The following is a 20,673-nucleotide window of genomic DNA, read 5'->3' as shown; positions in this document are numbered from 1 at the left end:
AGGGGGCGGTAGGAAGAGGTGTCCTCGAGTTGGCATTTGGCTTCAGCGGTGTAGAGGTCAGTGCGCCAGACTACCACTGCGCCCCCTTTATCCGCTGGCTTGATGGTGAGATTGGGATTGGAGCAAAGGGATTAGAGTGCTGCGCGTTGTGAGGGTGAGAGGTTGGAGTGGCTTCAGCGGTGTAGAGGTCAGTGCGCCAGACTACCACTGCGCCCCCTTTATCCGCTGGCTTGATGGTGAGATTGGGATTGGAGCAGAGGGATTGGAGGGTTGCGCATTGTGAGGGTGAGAGGTTGGAGTGGGGGAGGGGGGTAGACAGGTTGAGGCGGTTAATGTCCCGCGGCATTTGGAAATGAAGAGGTCGAGGGTAGGTAATAGGCCAGTGCAGGGTGTCCAGGTGGATGCAATGATCCAGACCCAGGTTGACAGGGTTGTTAAGAAGGCATACGGTGTTTTGGCCTTTATTAATAGAGGGATTGAGTTCCGGTACCAGGAGCTTATGCTGCAGCTGTACAAAACTCTGGTATGGCCACATTTGGAGTATTGAGTACAGTTCTGGTCACCGCATTACAAGAAGGAAGTGGAAGCTTGGAGAGGGTGCAGAGGAGATTTACTAGGATGTTGCCTCGTATGGAAGGAATGTCTTACGAGGAAAGGCTCAGGGCCTTGAGGCTGTTCCCACTACAGAGAAGAAGGTTGAGAGGTGACTTAATAGAGACTTAATCAGAGGGTTAGATAGGGTGGACAGGGAGAGCCTTTTTCCAAGCATGGTGAAGGCAAACATGAGGGCACACAGCTTTAAAGTGAGAGGAGATAGGTATAAGACAGATGTCAGAGGTAGTTTCTTTACTCAGAGTAGTAAGGATATGGAATGCATTGCCTACAATCGTAGTAGATTTGCCAAGTTTAAGTGCATTTAAGTCGTCATTTGACAGGCATATGGATGTAAATGGAATAGTGTAGGTGGGATGGGCTTCAGATTAGTATGACAGGGCAGCGCAACATCGAGGGCTGAAGGGCCTGTACTGCACTGTAATGTTCTATGTTCTATCACTACAAATTGTGGGGTGATAGATTTAAGACAGATGTCAGAGGCAGATTCTTTATTCAGAGAGTGGTAAGGGCGTGGAATGCCCTACCTGCTAATGTAGTTAACTCAGCCACATTAGGGAGATTTAAGCAATCCTTGGATAAGCACATGGATGATGATGAGAGGGTGTAGAGGGACGAGCTGAGAATAGTTCACAGGTCAGTGGAACATCGAGGGCCGAAGGGCCTATTCTGTGCTGTATTGTTCTATGTTCTATGTTCTACAATCCATGTGGTGCCCATCGGTCGCAAAAAGTCAGGAGATTCCACATGCTTCCTCTCCATGGACACATAGGGCAGCATCTCTGATTGGGCAGCACCCTCTCAGTACTGCACCAGAGTGTTGCTGTTTGTATCAATCTGTACTGCCAACCAGCTGTCCAACTCACTGAGCCAACCAGGAGTATCAGATTCCTGACCGCACAAGGGAGTTGGACTGCATCTCATGGATCTTCCTAAGTAATTACTGCAAGAAGTGTTTGTTTTGTTTTATTGAGTGACATTGTTCAGTTAGGAGGTCCATCTGTTGATGTATTGTTGGCCTGTTTTACCATAATCACAGCCAATCCTGAATTAAGGCCTACTAACTTGTCTAAACATTTAACAAGATTATCATGTTTCCAGGATGGGATCAATGATCAGTCTTCAGGTATCTTAATGATTCTGGAGTTTAACATGTGACGTAAATCAATTGAACAACTACTGTGTGATCATGTGATCGGATGAAGTTATGGGGATTGGGTCGAAGAATTAACTTTCACAAAGCTCCCAGAAGCTAATTCAAAACACCTGGATCTCTTTGACTTGCTCTGTTGTTCTTTTGATGAGCAAAAGAAAAAATATATAACTTGCAATTTTTTAGATTCCTTGTGCCAAAACATCTCAAATTGCATCAAATTATTAATTATGGACAAATGTGGAGACAAACATTTCAGCACATCCCACATATATCAATCAAATGGTAATAAGGTTCCTATGTATTTAGATAGAGGGAAATGGATCAGGGTGAATTTTCGGTATTTCCTACAGCTCTCTGTGTAATTTCAGTTCCATGGGTTTTGAGAATGTTCAGCTAACTCAACCAAAGGGCCTTTCCTTGGTTGCACTGTCCCCTCAAAGGAATATTATAGTCAATTGCAACAATAGTCCAGGTCCACTCCGAATGAAACTTACGAATTGATCTCAGACAGAGCATAAAACCCAATTCCAAACTGGACACTGATCAGTATTATAGAATTATATAGCACAGAAGGAGGCCATTGAGCCCATTTTACATGTGCTGGTTCTGGCTCTTTAAAGACTTATCCAATTAGGATCCACTCTCCTGCTTATTCCCCAAAGCTCTGAAAGTTTTGCTTTTCAGGTACTTCTTAGATTACATTTTGAAAGTTACTTTTGATCCTCTCCACTGTTTCAGGCAATGGAATCTCAATCATAACAACTTGCTGTTTGTAAAAAAAATCTTCCCCTTATTTAATCTTTGGGTCTTTTGCCAATTATCTTAAATCTGTAATCTTCAATTACCAATGCTTCTGCCAGTGGAAACAGTCACTCCTTATTTACTTTCATTAAAGCTCTTCATAATTCTAAATATCTCTATCAAATATCCTCCTAGCCTTCTCTGTGTTGTAGAGAATGATCCCAATTCGCCAGTCCCTCTGTAACCAAATTCTCTCATCTCTGGAACCAATCTAATAAATCTCTTATGCTCTCTCTCCAAGACTTTGACATCCACCCCAAAAATGTGCTGGTCAGAATTGTACAAAAAGATGTACTGAGACGTAACCTTTTTTTAACATGTTCTGAGAATGTGGCTTTCCTGGTAAGGTCCAACATTGATTGCTCTTGAGAGGTACTAGTGAGCTATCTATTGAAATGCTGTTGATGGAACCAGTGTTTGTTTTTACTGTTAAAGGTAACCAGTTAATGTTTAAAAATTATTTAGTAAAATTTCTTTTCCCTTTAGAGTTGTTGCTTCTACTTATGAAGCCCAGGTTTTTGTGAGCTTTTTAAAGTAACCTCATGTTTTCATTACTACCTTCACAGGTTTGATTTGCATATAACACTGTTCCTGCAACCAATCTCTGCCCCCATAGAATCACACTATTTAGTTCATATTGCCTCTCTTTATTTTCATTTCACAACTTAAACTGTTAACAGGAACTATCTGATCCCCTCACTCTGATATGCAGTTAAAAAAATTGCCAAAATTGCTGTGGCAAAATCTTCCAAGCAAACCCCAAAGGAAAAGGTTTGAAGACAATTATGTTCCATAAAACCAGACTTGTCTAAGCATATTCCTTAGGGGGCTGTCGCAGTGAGTGTAGATATTGTAATTGAGAAATTTTCTGTTGTTTAAAAAGCACAAAACGTGAAACAGTTTGGTGTTTCTGTGTTGCAACTTCAATTAAAGTTACTGCTCCAAGTGTCACTGAGCTAATGTGTATTTGCTGTATACTGTATCCAAGAAATGGAGAAAGGGTTGGATTCTCCCTTCCTAACCCTCTCCCTCCATTCCCTTCTAGAGATGGAGGCAATGACTCAGCATGGAAGAGATGGACTGCCACTGTCCTCCTACGTTGTAGAGAATTGATTGTTTACACATCAAACCAGATTTCCCTTCACTTTACAATGAGTAACATTTCAACCCACCAGGGAAAGTGTCTTTGTGAACCAACTTTATATTTATTTTGGAAGGAGCGGCATTGATTTTACTGTGGATTCAGAGAGAGAGAGGGAGAGAGAGAAACTGTGTGTGTGTGTGTGGTGAATGGCAGCATACTGTCACCGATACCCAGCATGAGCAAAACTAATGTAGTGTACAAAATCCCATGCCAGGACTGCACAAAACACTATATAGGACAAACAGGAAGACAGCTAACGATCCGCATCCATGAACATCAACTAGCCACGACCAGCTATCCTTAGTAGCCACACACGCAGACGACAAGCAACATGAATTTGACTGGGACAACACTACCATTATAGGGCAAGCCAAACAAAGAACAGCCAGGGAATTCCTAGAAGCATGGCACTCATCCACAAACTCCATCAACAAACACATCGACCTGGACCCAATATACCGGCCACTACAGCGGACAGCTGAAACTGACAACCGGAAGCGGCAGGGACAGGCCACTATAAATGCCGGAGGAAACACCACAGAAGCGCTTCACAGGAGGCTCCCAAGCACTGAGGATGTCACCTAGACAGGGGACAAAACGTTTGCAACAAAACTTTCCAGCTCGGCGAACAGAACCACAACAACGAGCACCCGAGGTACAAATCTTCTCCCAAACTTTGAATACTGTCACAGCTGAAGTCCTCACTCTGAGCACAAGTTACCTTTTTGCAATGTGATGAAACACTCCCCAGTCACGTCCACCATGGGTTGAAGAGATGACTCGCAGCTTGATGTATCACACAAACAGTGCAGGCTAACGCAGCCTCTATTTTGCATCAGCAAGTCCTCAGCCCAAATCCAGAACTGAGATACTTCCATATCTTGCACCAATATTCCTGTGGCTTCAATCAATGAAATCAGTCAAGCGAAAGACAATTTGGGCTGGAATTTGATGCCTTTGTCTGAGTCAGAATGGATGTGGAGAGCTTTATCATTGGTTGCTGGGTTTCAATTCTAGGATTCTCACCTACAATCCCACTCCGACAAAACTGGCCAGTAAGGGATGAGAGTGTGGGATATTGAGCCTGCAGATAGCTCTTTGACCTCTGGCTGCTCCACTACTGGGGTGGGCATTTTAGCAGGGCAATGAGCCAGACAACTAGTGGTAGGTGTCAGCACATGCTATGTCACTATTGATCTATCCTTCCATCCTATGATGAAAGATTCTCTGGCGTTTAGAAGATTGAGAGGGAACCTCATGGAAACGTAGAAGCTTCTGAAAGGGATAGATTAGATTACTTACAGTGTGGAAACAGACCCTTTGGCCCAACAAGTCCACACTGACCTTCCAAAGAGCAATCCACTCTCAGACCCATTCCCCTACATTTACCTCTTCACCTAACACTACAGGCAATTTAGTATGGCCAATTCACCTAACCTGCACATCTTCGGACTGTGGGAGGAAACCGGAGCACCCAAAGGAAACCCACGCAGACACGGGGAGAATGTGCAAACTCCACACAGTTGCCCGAGGCGAGAATTGAACCCGAGTCTCTGGTGCTGTGAGGCATCAGTGCTAACCACTGTGTCACCATGCCACCCAGGATAGATAGGGTTGAAGTGGAAAGAATATTTATTCTTGGTTGTGGGGTCTAGAACCAAGGGAGACAGTCTCAGAATAAAGGAGAAACTATTTAGGGTGAGATGAGGATGAATTTCTTCCCTCAGAGGGAGGTGAATCTTTGGAATTCCCTACCTAGAGGGCACTGGAAGTTCAGTCATGGAGAAGGTTCAAGGCAGAGATTGATAGATTTCTAGTTACTGATGACATCATGGAAACGGGGATGACATGGGAATATGACATTGAGTTAGATGGTCGGTCATGATATAGAATGGCAAAATAGGGTCAAGGGGCTGAATGGACTACTGCCACTCCTACAGAATGATTACTACTGCCACTCCTACAGAATGATTACTACTGCCACTCCTACAGAATGATTACTACTGCCGCGTCTACAGATCAATTACTACTGCCGCTTCTATTCTTCAATAATGTATCACATAAAACGTATTTGTCAGAATCTATCTACTTGGTCTCTTTAAATTGATGACCTTCTCATCAGTGATGCCCCAAGAAGAAGAAAACTATCTTTCCTTATTAATCCAAATATTTAATCATACTGAAATAGTCCATTAAATCTCATCTGATTCGCTGTTCCAATAGAGACTGTGCCTGTCTTTCAAGCCTTTCCCCATGACCTCTGGGTTTCTTTCTATTGCACTGCAATCTACATGGTCTCCTCTCGGTGGCTTAAGATTAGATTCCCTACAGTGTGGGAACAGGCTCTTCGACACAACAAGTCCACACCGCCCCTCCGAAGAGCAACCCACTCAGACTCATTGCCCTAGCCTATATTTATCCCTGACTAATGCATCTAACACTATGGGCAATTTAGCAAGGCCAATTCACCTGACCTGTGCATCTTTGTGATTGAGGGAGGAAACCACAGCACCCGGAGGAAACCCACACCGATGTGGGAGAATATGCAAACTCCACACAGTCACCCAAAGCAGGAATTGAACCCAGGTGACTGGTGCTGTGTGGCAGCAGTGCTAACCACTGAGCCACCCTCAACAGGCTGGGATTGGTTAGCTCAGTTGGCTAGACAGCTGGTTGTAATGCAGAATAATGCGAATAGAGTGGGTTCAATTCCCACACTGGCAGAGGCTACCATGACAGACTGTCCTTCTGAACTTCTCCCCCCCTCTCCTGAGGTGTTCTGATACCTCAGGTTAAAGTGCCAAAAGTTCTCTCTGTCTAATGGGGGATTGTTGTTAGGCTCTGACTTTACCTTTACCATATAACAGAGTGCTAAAAACTGCTCTATCTGTTGCTGAGCCAGTGCCTTGCATAATTTTACCATGATTTTTTTTTCTGATTACCTTTGTTATTGAAGCCAAAAAACTAATGTCCATTTAATGGCTTCATTTACCTGAATTTGCACCTTCAGGGACTTGGTGAATTTGAACTTTCAGATTAAGTATTTCTATTTTCATGTGAATGCATATTCCTTCCTCTTTGTTTTCCAACCACAGAGGCATCACCTTGCTATTTTCAATTTTCCCTGGCAATGACCTGTCCATTCTGCTCTCTCTATCTTTGTCATTTTTGTGATTTTCTATCTTTGCCAAATTCACTAATTTGATGCTATCAACATATTTAACCAATCTTGCCCAAAGCCAATTTAAACTTGAAAATAATAGGCAACATCATATTAACTCCTATACAATCGGCTTGTACTGCACACAAAAGAAAACTTTTCACTCTACCTAGGTACGTGTGAAAATAATAAATTAAATCAAAACAAAGTAAAAATGTTCTACTCCACTCAATTTGAGACAGACAGTGACTAAAATCTAAAGTACATCACCTGAAAAGATGATGGAGATAGATTTTATTACAGTCTTCAGGTGAGCATCCTATAAGTGCTTGAAGGGAAAAGATTAGCAGGACTGTGAGAAAGGGGTCAAGACTGAGACTAGCTGAGTTTCTCTTGCAGAGAGCCAGCATGCATGTTTAGGGCATGCCTTCTGGGTTTTAGCCACTCTTGATCCACTGTGTCACCCAATATTCCAATATGTTCTTTTTCTTTAAACATTGCTTGTGTGAAAGACTTTTCATAATCTCTGTGACATCCTACTGAATCATTTCAGCAGATCCACATTTACTTGATTGTCCTTTCTCCACACAGTCATTACTTCATAAACAGGATTACATTAATTAAATACATAACCCTGTAATAATTCCTCACTGCCCATCTTTGATTAAGCCTCAGGAAATTCAAAGTGCTTGTTCATTTACTCTGAGTGTTTGCCCACAACCGATGTCAGACTAACTGACCTACCTCTTCACTTCAGCCTGACAGGAAGCATTACACCAGGAATGTAATAGTTAATCATACAATTCAAAATCCTAAAGGCCACTGACATATTTTATCAGCAGTTCCTATATACTGCTACTTCTCTGACTTACTTCAATATTTCAGGGACTACATCTACCAACCTTGAGTTCTGGTGATTTTTTTTCTTAACCACTTATTTTAATACAGTTAATTGACAATAGTTTTCCATGTGAGACCTGTACAAGAAGCTGACAGAAGAGATTCTTCATTTGTCAATAAAACCAAAGGAGCTGGTGATGCTGTAAATCAGAAACAAAAGCATAAATTACTGGAAAAGCTCAGCAGGTCTGGCAACATCTGTGTTCTGAGGAAGGCTCACTGGACCCGAAACTCTGATTTCTCTCCACAGATGCTGCCAGACCTGCTGAGCTTTTCCAGCAATTTCTGCTTTGATTAGTTCATTTGCCACTCTGGGTTGGATTCAGACTGAAGGTGAAAGTATTGCAAAACATTGCGTCACCCAACTATTCCAAGTACAGGTTACAGAGCGGAATATGATAGTGTTCAGTAATCCAGGTGACTAAAATAATTATCCAGTGAAAGTGATTTTTAATTCTATTGTGAGAATTTGAATTCAGTTTAATAAAATCTAGAAATTTAAAAAAAACTGCTGGCATGAGAAAGCTGGACCCCAATGCTTTTGGATTGTCATCAATAAAACCCAGCATCATCTACAGAAGAATGTGTAGCCTATTTTTGACTGCATTTTAACACCAGCTTCTGCACTGCCTTTGAGTGTGGTTCCAGCCACACCCCAGCTTTGGGTAAATAAAAATGAATAAAAAGGCAATGATGTTTCAGGGAGAGCACTTTCTCAGCTTGGAACCCACACAAATCCCAAATCCTGATTTCTATCAGATGTGACATTATTAGACCACAACATGAGTTATTTATTTATACATCCCATTCCTTTGGTTGATCAAGCATTTATTTGGGGCTCATTACTTCAATAACCTACTCCAAACACCAATCCCTACATTTGTTCAATGTCAATTTTACCTCACTAGTAATCATTTATATATGGTCCCTCATTGGTGACGACCAATCAGAGACAGTAACGTTAGTTTTGCCCTTTAAATTAAATCTGTTTTTAAGGCACATTTCATTGCAGTGCACCCCACGGTCTACCTCCAGCTAATGCCGTGACATCGCCTCTATGACGCACACTGTGTGCCTTTAGACTGGCAAGTTCCCACTTACCACCAACTGGGAAATGTAATAATAGTGAAGCAATTCATTCAGGTTGCTTGCCAAATACAGCTACATTAAAAAGAAGCATATTTTGGGAACAGGGTGTATTCGCACAGAATGGTATGATAGAATGAATGCAATTCAAAGCAAAGTTAATGAGACCCAGACTAAACAATAAACAATTTTCTACATATCACCATCTGTGCCTCTGTTTCACAACCAACACTACTGAACTGAAGTTGTCAGCAACCCATGTTTCAACTGGACACTGTGGCCTTTGTAAGTGGCCTTATCCACCATTCTCCCCAAGTGTTTAACCCAGACACAGAAACCTAATTTCCTGCTGGAGTTTCTGCCCTGTATCTGGTTGGACTGGTGACTGATCAACTGGGGATTCAGACAGGTATGGTCTTCACTGATCGCTGGGATTGTCTGCTGGAAATAAGATCCAGAGCAAATCACTGACATATTAAAAGGAAACGCTCAGGAGAGGCTGAAGGTGAGCTGTAAAATATTTAACAGACTCATTGTTTTGGACTGAAAACTGATCTGAAAATTGACAACTCTTACGCATGAAGATGTGAAACTTTGTATTTAACGTGTAGCTGGATTTGTCATTTCATAATCAAGAAGGGAACCTCCTTCACTACATCCAGGAAAATCTCCCTACATCTTTTTTGGGGGAGTTAAAACTCTAATGGTATTATTGACAGACTATTAATCAGAAACTCAGCTAATATTCTGGGGATCCAGGTTTGAATGGTAGGTGGTGGTATTTGAATTCATTAAAAATACCTGGAATTAAGAATTTGCTGATGACCATAAAACTATTGTCAATTGTTGGAAAAACGCGTCTGGCTCACTAATGACCATCAGTGAAGGAAATCTGCCATTCTTACCTGGTCTGGCCTATATCTGACTTCAGATCCACAGCAATATCATTGATCTTTAATAGAATTGTCACCACATCCACAAGCGTCCACTGTCTTCATCACTGATGCTCAGTAGCAGCAGTTTATGCAACCTACAAGTTGCTCTGTAGAAATTCACCAAAATTCTTGAGATAGCACCCTCCATAACCCATGACTACTTCCAACTTGAAGGAAGGGGCAGCAAATACATGGGAACACCACTGCCTGCAGGTTCCCCTCCAAGTCATTCACAGTCATTCACCGAGTCGATGTCCATTCTCGTGCTTTCTCCAGGCTGGTCAAGTTGATATATATAACAGAAAAATATGTCAGTGCACCTGAGGGATATGGGGAAAAGATGGAGTTGTGGGATTGAGGGAAGAGAGTTTGTGGGTGATTGTCACAATCACCTGATGAAGGAGCGTCGCTCCGAAAGCTAGTGCTTCCAATTAAACCTGTTGGACTATAACCTGGTGTTGTGTGATTTTTAACTTTGTACACCCCGTCCAACATTGGCATCTCCGAATCATTATCCATGAAACTGGAAGATGTATTGGGTCCAAGAACCTTTCCTGTTGTAAATGCTTGCTGCACTTCTTTCATGGCCATCATGATGGTCCCACTGGTTCCCCTATCATCATTAACCCTTCTGGTGCCTCTTTAAAATACAATGCGATTTAATTCTAAGTTAGGTCAAGGATCCTCTTTGTTCATGTGATGGTTGTACTTTGAAATCACCATCAACACTCCCGATAGCTACACGGCCATCTGTCCTGCTGGCGTTGATGCTTTTGGACTGAGGAAAATTCAGTCTGTTTCTGTCGCTTTCAGTGGAAACCATTGTGGAACTTGTGATATTGCCATTTAGCAATAGAAGCCATATGTTGGCAGTCAAAGATACTAAATACTAAAGAGTACTTTAGAGTAAAACAGCGTCTTTAAACTGCTTTGAATTATTTTGTCCAGCTTTCTCACAGAAAATTCTTTCACTGCCAAGGCATCACCAGGACTGACTGACTGAAGACAGAGAGTTGGGATAAAGGGGGCATTGCAGTCTGCAACTAGCAGACCTTGGCAGGATACAGTGCTGGGGCTGCAATTATTTAGAATATATATTGATGATTTACAAAGCGTGAGGTACTGTCGCCAAATTTGTGGATGATACAAAAGTAGGTGGGAAGGCAAGGGGTGAGGATGGTACAAAGAGTCTACACAGGGATACAGACAGGGTTCAGTGCGGGGCAGAAACTTGTCAAATGGAATGTAATGTAGAGAAATGTGAGGTTATGGGATGTGGAAGGAAGAATAGAAGAGTTGATTATTATTTAAATGGGGAAAGACTGCAGAAAGCTGCAGCACAGAAGGATTTCAGGAGTCTTTGAAGATGAGACACGAAAAGCTTGTACCCAAGTTTAGAGGGTAATAGGAATGGCAAATGGAATACTGGCTTTTCCTTCAAAGGCAACGAGCAGGGAGGTTTGTCAAAGCTATACTAAGCATTGGTTTGACCACAGCAAGAATACAATGAACGATTTGGGCCCCGTACCTAGGGGAAGATATACTGGCACTAGAGGCAGCCCAGAACAGGTTCACCTGACTGAAACCAGTCATGGGGAGACTGTTTCATGAGGAGAGGTTGAGGCGGTTGACCCGGTACTCACTGGACAAGGTGACTTTATTGAAACATCTAAGATTCTTTGGTGGCTTGCCAGGGTAGATGCTGAAAGGTTGTTTCTTTTTGTGGAAGACTCTAGGACCAGATGGAATACTCTCAGTTGAAGAGGAGTTAGCTCATTTAAGACAGAAATAAGGAGGAGTTTCTTCTCTCAGAGGGCAGTGAATCTGTGGAATTCTTCTGCAGAGGTCTCTTGAGGTTATTAAGTACAGTATATTTAAGGCTGAGATAGACAGATTTTTAATCAGAAGGGAATCGAGGGTTATAGAGAAAAGGTGGGCAAGTGGAGTAGGGGATGCTCAGATCATCCAGCATCTTATTGACTTGACCGGCTGAATGGCCTACTTCTGATCCAATATCTTATCATTTATTTTCACTTTGATTCCCAACCCATAATCAATATCTTGTCAAAGGGCACTGATGGGGGAAAGCTGCTTGGAGAAAGTACCAGAGAGTTTATGGAACTGTATCTCAGCAGCAGACAGCATCCTCAGTATTGGAGAGCATAAAATTACATGACAGGTGGCTATTGGGGGAGTATATGAAATCTTGTTTTAATCAGGCACCACTGGCAAGGCAAGCAAATTGCCATTGAAATGAGTGGCTTACTCGACCATTTCAGAGGGGGATAAGAGTTCTTGCTTTGGGTATGAAAGTTCCTATAATCCAGACCAGTTAAGGATGGCTGATTCCCTCCCACAAAGACCCGAGGAAACCTGATTTGGTTTCTGCAACTAGCGGTGATAGTCCATTGTGGGTGGAATTGTATCAGGGCTTGAATGGACAGTGGTGGGAAAATCCCCTGAGAATTCCAGAAGCAGCTCTCTGCATCCTTTCTGATTTTCACAAGTGGTGAGGTGAATATCTTCCTCAGCAGAGGCGTGTTGCCAGTTTGAGGGGGACTAGCACTTGTTATATGCTTTATTAACACCTCAACTCACCTTCTGAATATTCAGCTTCCCATATTACCAAATTTGCTGAGCAAACTTGACGTTGACAGTTCTCGGTGTAGAAATCAAATTGGGTACCTGGTGACCCTTGCTGTTGGAAACTAGGTACCAACATCTCAGGGCACTGGTCACACATTCACTACATCCAATGATGTTAGCATCCGACATGTGTGGCACGGTGGCTCAGTGGTTAGCACTGCTGCCTCACAGCATTAGGGACCTGGGTTTGATTCCACCCTCGAGTGACTGTGTGGAGTTTGCACATTCTCCCCGTGTCTGCATGGGTTTACCCTGAGTGTTCCCTGTTTCCTCCCACAGTCCAGGGATGTGCAGGCTCGGTGGGTTAGCCATTGTAAATGCAGGGTTACTCGGACATGGTAGGAAGTTTGGATCTGAGTGGAATGCTCTTCAGGGTGTGGATTAGATTGGCCGAACAGCCTGCTTCCACACTGTAAGGATTCTATGATTCTATGGCATGTGCCAGCCCATAACAACCTTCCTGTCGCATTTCTGGAGGCCACTTAGAGGCCACTCTGCCCTTCAATGCTGCCCCTTGGACTGCCCCAGTAACTCTCACTGTAATGCTGCAGCAACTACACTGTGAGCTTAGGGACACCCAAAGCCCCCAAATTCCCCCAGCCCAGGGACTGCCCCAGGCTGTATCTCCAAGTGGGATTGTCACTCTCTGTCAGAGCGCTCACTGTCTCTGAGACTCACTCCATAACTACATTTCTGCACATCGCCCCCCTCAGTCAGAGATGCCAGGCTCCCACAGGGCTGCAACTAAAACAGAAACTGCTGGAGAAACTCACAGGTCTGGCAGCATCTGAAGAAGAATCACTGGACTGGAAATATTAACTCATTCTGTTTCACAGATGCTGGGGGGAGAAGGACAACAGGACTGTACTCCACCCCTTCACCAGGACCTTTATGTCTGTGTCCACACAGAGGGGTGCCTATTTATCCCCTCTGCCCTGTTTGCAGCAACTGTGGAGGGCAGCTCCAGACTGACAGAGCTTCTCTGGGTGCTCAATGGGCCTTTAAACATGGCACCAGCAACAGGGCTGTCAGTCCATTGCAGGACAGTTTGGCAGTGCCAAGTTATTCTGCATATGGAACATGGTGGAATGCGTAAGAGGTCAGATAAGAGGAGCACCCTAAGGCCGAGGTGATAGTTAATGAGACGTGTTTGATAAGATATGAGGCTAGGTCTCACAGCAACATACATTCCAGAAAACTCAATTCAACTTGTATTCAACCGAGAAAACACAAGGTTGACTCTATGGTCACCATCACTGAGACTAGCTTTCAACTGCAGGCCAATTGATTGTTTGAGTTTAGATTTCACCAGCTGTGGTGGGAGGATTCCAATCCATGTCCCAGAGCCTTACTCTGAACTTCTTTATTCCTGATGCAGTGACATTACCATGGCACCATCATCTCCCCATTTCAATACCCCAGCTGGAATCTTTTGAAAATCAGGAGCAACAATTTTGTTTTCCATCTCGGCGATTTGAGGATTATGACATGTTTTGAACTTCAGCAAACTCCCTATTTTGCTAACTGATTGAACTCACCTGTTATAGCATCTCCCATTGAACTGTGACCTCTAACCTCTTGGGAAGATGTCTGTTGCGGGAATGCTGCAGTATCTTCTCTTGACAACAAATAATCTTTTGCTCCTTCATTCCCATCGTCTGCAACAAAGAATGAAACCTTTGTCACAATCGATCATACTCAAAACACACTATCCTATTGTTACCTTAAAGGTCTTAAAATTGATAAATCTCCTGGCCCCGATGGGCTACATCCTAGAGTTCTGAGGGAGGTGGCTGAGGAAATAGCGGAGGCATTGGTTGAGATCTTTCAAAAGTCACTGGAGTCAGGGAAAGTCCCGGATGATTGGAAGATCGCTGTTGTAACCCCCTTGTTCAAGAAAGGATCAAGACAAAAAGATGGAAAATTATAAGCCAATTAGCCTAACCTCGGTTGTTGGTAAAATTCTAGAATCCATCATTAAGGATAAGGTTTCTAAATTCTTGGAAGAGCAGGGTCGGATTAGAACAAGTCAACATGGATTTAGTAAGGGGATTGTTTAAATGGAGTGAGACAACAAAATGTGCATGTCTGTCCTCACAAACGCCCGCTGCCTGAACCTGTTAATGGCCACATTAGCTGGGCCCAGGAACAAACCTGGTCCTTTAGTCAGCATAACCCCTGAGCTCAGAATGTGGGGCTGAAGTGCAACTACAAAAGAACTAATGACAACCTCTTTAAATAATAAAACAGGAGCTGCAAATGAAAGTAAATAGCATAAACATGGAACAAAGTTTCCTCTAGGCCATATGTGGCTTCATAGGGTTAAAATCAAATGGCCTCATTCCTGATGAAGGGCTCCTGCCTGAAACGTCAATTTTCCTGCTCCTTGGATGCTGTCTGACCTGCTGTGCTTTTTCAGCACCACTCTAATCTTGACATATGTGGCTTCATACCCAATGAACCTCCTTAAATATTTTTTGCATTTCTACCTCAGATCCTCAATCAAAAGAGGAAGAATCTCTTTTAGAGGTTCACTAATGGGCATCTTTACTGCTGGAAAGCAGACTTTTATGCCAAGGTATTTCCAGGCAGTGGATACGGATGAAAAAATAGAGAGTGTGCAAAGACCACAAATGGAATTCCCTCTCAGTGGCTACTGTGCGATTCTAGATCTCAATGGTCCTGTATATAATTCCAATGGCAAATTTCAATACATAGAGGTCAATTCATTTAGAAGCTTACTGCATGATTGAATTGCCTCGTTTGGAAAGGGTGGATGCTAGGAAATTGTTTCCGTGAGGCGAGAAGACTAGGACCCGTGGACAGAGCCTTAGAATTAAAGGGGGTAAGTTCAGAACAGAAATGCGGAGACATTTCTTCAGCCAGAGAGTGGTGGGCCTGAGGAATTCATTGCCGCAGAGTGCAGTGGAGGTCAGGACGCTAAATGTCTTCAAGGCAGAGATTGATAAATTCTTGATGTCACAAGGAATTAAGGGCTACGGGGAGAATGCGGGTAAGTGGAGTTGAAACGCCCATCAGCTATGATTGAATGGCAGAGTGGACTCGATGGGCCGAATGGCCTTACTTCCACTCCTATGTCTTATGGACCACATTTCTGTTTGTAGTTGAAATTAGTTGCTGTATTTCCATCATTACAACGGTGACTGTGTTTACTGACGAGCTTATCAATTGTAACCAGGATGTGGAGAGGCCGGTGTTGGACTGGGATGGACAATGTTAAAAATCACACAACACTGTTATAGTCCAACAGGTTTATTTGGAAGCGCTAACTTTCGGAGCGCTGCTCCTTCATCAGGTGGTTGTGGAGAATAAGATCATAAGACGCAGAATTCATAGCAAAAGATTACAGTGACATGTAACTGAAATGATATATTGAACAACCCTAGATTGTTGTTAAGTCTCTCGTCTTTTAGAATGAGTTGCTGGTTTTGGTTCATTAATATGTAAAAGTTCTGGGATTTACACCCCCCCAGGTTAGTTCAATATATTATTTCAGTTGCACAACACTGTAATCTTTTGCTATAAATTCTGTGCCTTATGGTGTTATTTTCCACAACCACCTGATGAAGGAGCAACGCTCCGAAAGTTAGTGCTTCCAAATAAACCTGTTGGACTGTAACCTGGCATTGTGTGATTTTTAACTTTATCAATTGTAATGCACTTTGTGACATTCCTGCTGTAGAAATGACAAGTTCATTTGTTTAATTACAGTCCATCAGTCAGTCTGTGGGTGAGGTAAGAGAGGATAAATGATTGGAAATAGTCTGCGGTTGGATGAATCCTTTTGATGTTATGGTTCAAGTTAAAGACTAGTTTGGCTGCCGAGGGGAGTTGGGGGGGGGGGAAACGTAATCCATAATAAAGGCTCTCTGTCCTTGTGATATTAATATCAAATCTCTGTGTGAAGTTTAAGATTCAGTGAAACTTAAACCAATCCGTGTTTATTTCCAAGCCTTGCCACTTCTGCAGCAATACAAATACCTCAGTAAAATCAGTTAATATGTTAACACCAGAAATCATCTCATCCTGACTGAGAAAACTGCAACACTGTGCAACTTCCAAAAAGAGCCAAAAAAATTCAATGGAGTAGAAAAATTCTAAAAATAATTTATTTGGTCTGCAAAACTCTTTGGTGCGAACTGTAAAGAAACACACCTGCGACTCAAATCATTCAGAAATGTTCCTGCCTTCGGTTTGTGTGGAATAAACAGTCAGAGATGGCTCATAGTTTGGGAAATAGAATGGATTGCACAGCTCTCAAATCGCCCAAAATGGTCTTTGCCAAACATTAATCTCCAGGGACAATGGGCATTGCTTGCATCTTGAATTACTGCAGGAATTATCAGCCAACGTTTCAGTTGGTTTGACTGCCCCTACCCATCAGTCTGTGGACAGGTATGTTCTGTGCCAAGATCCACCTTGGCTGATAATTCCAATGGGCAAAGAAATGGACCAAAAATGTAGTCTATCCCGATCCAAGCAGAAATCCAAGTGCTAATGGTCTCAACGCCAGAGAGTACCAGGGCTTCTCCACAAACCTTCTAACATAAAGTAAGGAAGGATGGTTAGTCTGTTAAAAGATGGAGACCCAATGTACTGTACCAGAAGAGAATCAAGATTCAAATTGCAAGGAGGGAGACAACCTGGAACTGACAGGAAAATTTAGGATTAAACCAGACATGAAAGGTTATGGGGACAGGATGGGAACAACTACGCATGGGATAGGGTGGGATTAGAGGGATATATGAGACGAGTGAAAGGAGGTTCAGGTGGATTCTAGACACAGACATTAGCATAATGGGCCTATTGATCTGCTTCTGTGTTGTAGGCTTTCTGTAATTCTTCATGTTTCTGTATGTTTTATCTTCACTTTCTGCAGCCTACGCTCTGCTGCTGTGGGAAGTGTCTGTGGACTGAGGCAACACAGACAGATTCATGCTTACATTCTTGATATTTATCTGTTTTCTAGTCCCAACACTCAGAAGGCTGACACTTGTGGAATTGTAACCAAAGCATAAATAAACCAATGTAAATGGGGAGGTTGTGTGTGAGCAATGAGTCATTTAACCTCAAACATGAGTCTGAGCATGAAGCTGTCTGAATCCAGTCTCCAGGTGTCAGTACACAAGCTGCTGTTTGTTATTAACATATAAATCAGAGAATCACACAGCACAACACAGGCAGTAGAGCCAGAACCTGACCTGACCTATATTAATACAAGGATATAAATAAAACTAAATTGCAAATTGTTTGAGGAAATCAGAAAGGATCAGATTGGGAAAGGCAGTTCCTCTGATGAGCCAGGTACGATCTCTGTTCACTCATTTGAATTTTGTGAAGCTCTGGAGGGAAAAACATGCATGGACAGGAAAATCTGCAACACGGTGCAGAGATAAAACAAGTTTGTGAGTAAAACTGCAACAGGTAGTCTTTCAACAAAAGCAGGGGTTAATCACTGGAGTAAGGAAATATGATGAAGTACCAGAATAGGAATATAATTGAACAGTAATTAGATATGCAGAGAAAGGATATTGGCATTGTGGGTCAACCTATAGCAGGTGGACTGCAGTGGTTCAAGAAGGTACCTCACCATCACCTTCTCAGGGCGGTTAGGGACAGGCAATAAATGTTGGCCAGAGTTGTTAAGACAAAAAAAAAGTTTCTGTTTCCTTCAGCTGTAAGCTGTGATTTTTAATAGATAAGTCAAAGACCTTTTGTGAATGCGGTAGCCTCTTGAAAACCAATGGAATCCTTCAGAGAAGGAGGCCAGCATCTGACCAGCTCAAGAATCATAACAATCATCTTAGCAATCCCTGTGAGCAGGAACCACAGAGCTGGTCTCCCAGTTTTCCCTCCACCCCTAACACCATGTCATTTTTACCCCCCAGCTCAGTCTGTGTCTCTTTGTATGTGTGAGTGTGTAAAGGGCAGTGGTTAGTTAGCTCAATTGGCTGGATGGCTGAATTGCAATACTGGGTTAATTCCAACAACATGGGTTTAATTCCCACACAGACTGAGGTGACCATGAAGGATCTTGTTCTCATCACCTCCCCTGACCTGGCACATGGTCACCCTCAGGTTAAACCATCACCAGTCATCTCTCTTTAATGAGAGAGCAATCCTATGCTCTTATAGGACTCTCGTGACTTTTATAAGGGAATTAGGGTTTTAAGTTTTTTTTATTCATTTGTGGGATGAGGCTAGGCCAGTATTTATTGCCCATCCCTAATTGCCAAGAGGGCACTCAAGAGTCGAACACGTTGCTGTGCGTCTGGAGTCAAATGTAGGCCAGACCCGGTAAGTATTCCTTCCCTAAAGAGCCTTTGTGAACCAGATGGGCTTTTTACAACAATTGACAATGGTTTTGTGGTCATCATTAGACTCTTAATTTTGTTTTTTTTATTGAATGTTGCCTGGGTCTCTAGATTAATAGATGACAATAGACAATAGACAATAATAGCAAGAATAGGCCATTCTGCCCTTTGAGCCAGCACCACCATTCATTATGATCATGGCTGATCATTCTCAATCAGTATCCTGTTCCTGTCTTATCCCCATAACCCTTGATTCCACTATCCTTAAGAGCTGTATCCAACTCTTTCTTGAAAGTATCCAGAGACTTGGCCTCCACAGCCTTCTGGGGCAGAGCATTCCACACACCCACCACTCTCTGGGTGAAGACGTTTCTCCTCAATTCTGTTTTAAGTGGCCTACCCCTTAATTTTAAACTGTGTCCTCTGGTTCGGGACACACCCATCAGCGGAAACATGCTTCCTGCCTCCAGAGTGTCCAATCCTTCAATAATCTTACACGTCTCAATCAGATCCCTTCTCAGCCTTCTAAACTCAAGGGTATACAAGCCCAGTCGATCCAATCTTTCAGCGTGAGATAGTCCCGCCATTCCGGGAATTGACCTCGTGAACCCACGTTGCATTCCCTCAATAGCCAGAATGTCTTTCCTCAAATTTGGAGACCACAATATTCCAGGTGTGGTCTCACCAGGGCCCTGTACAGCTGCAGAAGGACCTCTTTGCTTCTATACACAATTCCTCTTGTTATGAAGGCCAGCATTTACTTTCTTCACTGCCTGCTGTACCTGCATGCTTGCTTTCATTGACTGATGTACAAGAACACCTAGATCTCGTTGTACTGCCCCTTTACCTAACTTGACTCCATTTAGGTAGTAATCTGCCTTCCTGTTCTTGCCACCAAAGTGGATAACCGCACATTTATCCACATTAAAATGCATCTGCCATGCATCTGTCCACTCACCTAGCCTGTCCAGGTCACCCTGTATTCTCCTAACATCCTCCTCACATTTCACCCTGCTACCCAGCTTTGTGTCATCAGCAAATTTGCTAATATTACTTTTAATACTTTCATCTATATCATTAATGTACATTGTAAAAAGCTACGGTCCCAGCACTGATCTCTGCGGCACACCACTGGTTACCACCTGCCATTCCAAAAGGGAGCCGTTTATCACTACTCTTTGTTTCCTATCAGCCAACCAATTTTCAATCCATGTCAGTATTTTGCCCCTAATACTATGTGCCCTAATTTTGCTCACTAACCTCCTATGTTGGACCTTATCAAAGGCTTTCTAAAAGTCCAGGTATACTACATCCACTGGATCTCCCTTGTCCATCTTCAGAGTTACATCCTCAAAATATTCCAGAAGATGAGTCAAGCATGATTTCCCCTTCATAAATCCATGCTGACTCTGACTATCCTGTTACTGCTATCCAGATGTGTCATAATTTCATCCTTTATCATTGACTCCAGCATTTTTCCCACCACTGAGGTCAGACTAACTGGTCTATAATTTCCTGTTTATTGCTATCCAAATGAGTCATAATTTCATCTTTTATAAGTGATTCCAGCATCTTTCCCACCCTTGATGTCAGGCTCGCTGGTCTTTCATTCCCTATTTTCTCTCTCCCTCCTTTCTTGAAAAGTGGGACAACATTAGCCACCCTCCAATTCGCAGGAACTGATCCTGAATCTATAGAACATTAGAAAATGGTTACCAATGTATCCATGATTTCTCCAGCCATCTGCTTAAGACCATCAGGTACCAGGGACTGAACAGTCTTCAGACCTAACAGTCTATCCAACACCATTTCCTGTCGAATATAAATTCCCTTCAGTTCATCCATTACCCCAGGTCCTTCAGCCACTATTACATCTGGGAGATTGCTTGTGTCTTCCC

The 20,673-nt window shown here is 42.9% G+C and overlaps 1 protein-coding gene across 1 annotated transcript in view; it reads right to left on the bottom strand.

The window, feature by feature from the left end:
* mdfi (MyoD family inhibitor) overlaps positions 1-20,673 on the bottom strand; it is a 116,155-nt gene that overhangs the window by 57,715 nt on the left and 37,767 nt on the right. The window contains exon 3 of the mRNA XM_043716263.1: positions 13,979-14,098. Within this exon, the coding sequence (XP_043572198.1) occupies positions 13,979-14,098 (120 nt within the window). The remainder of the gene's footprint in view (positions 1-13,978; positions 14,099-20,673) is intronic.

This window comes from Chiloscyllium plagiosum, chromosome 26 (assembly GCF_004010195.1).
Source record: "Chiloscyllium plagiosum isolate BGI_BamShark_2017 chromosome 26, ASM401019v2, whole genome shotgun sequence".
In the NCBI taxonomy this organism is placed as follows: Eukaryota; Metazoa; Chordata; class Chondrichthyes; order Orectolobiformes; family Hemiscylliidae; genus Chiloscyllium; species Chiloscyllium plagiosum.
This window is presented reverse-complemented; position numbering and strand designations above follow the sequence as displayed.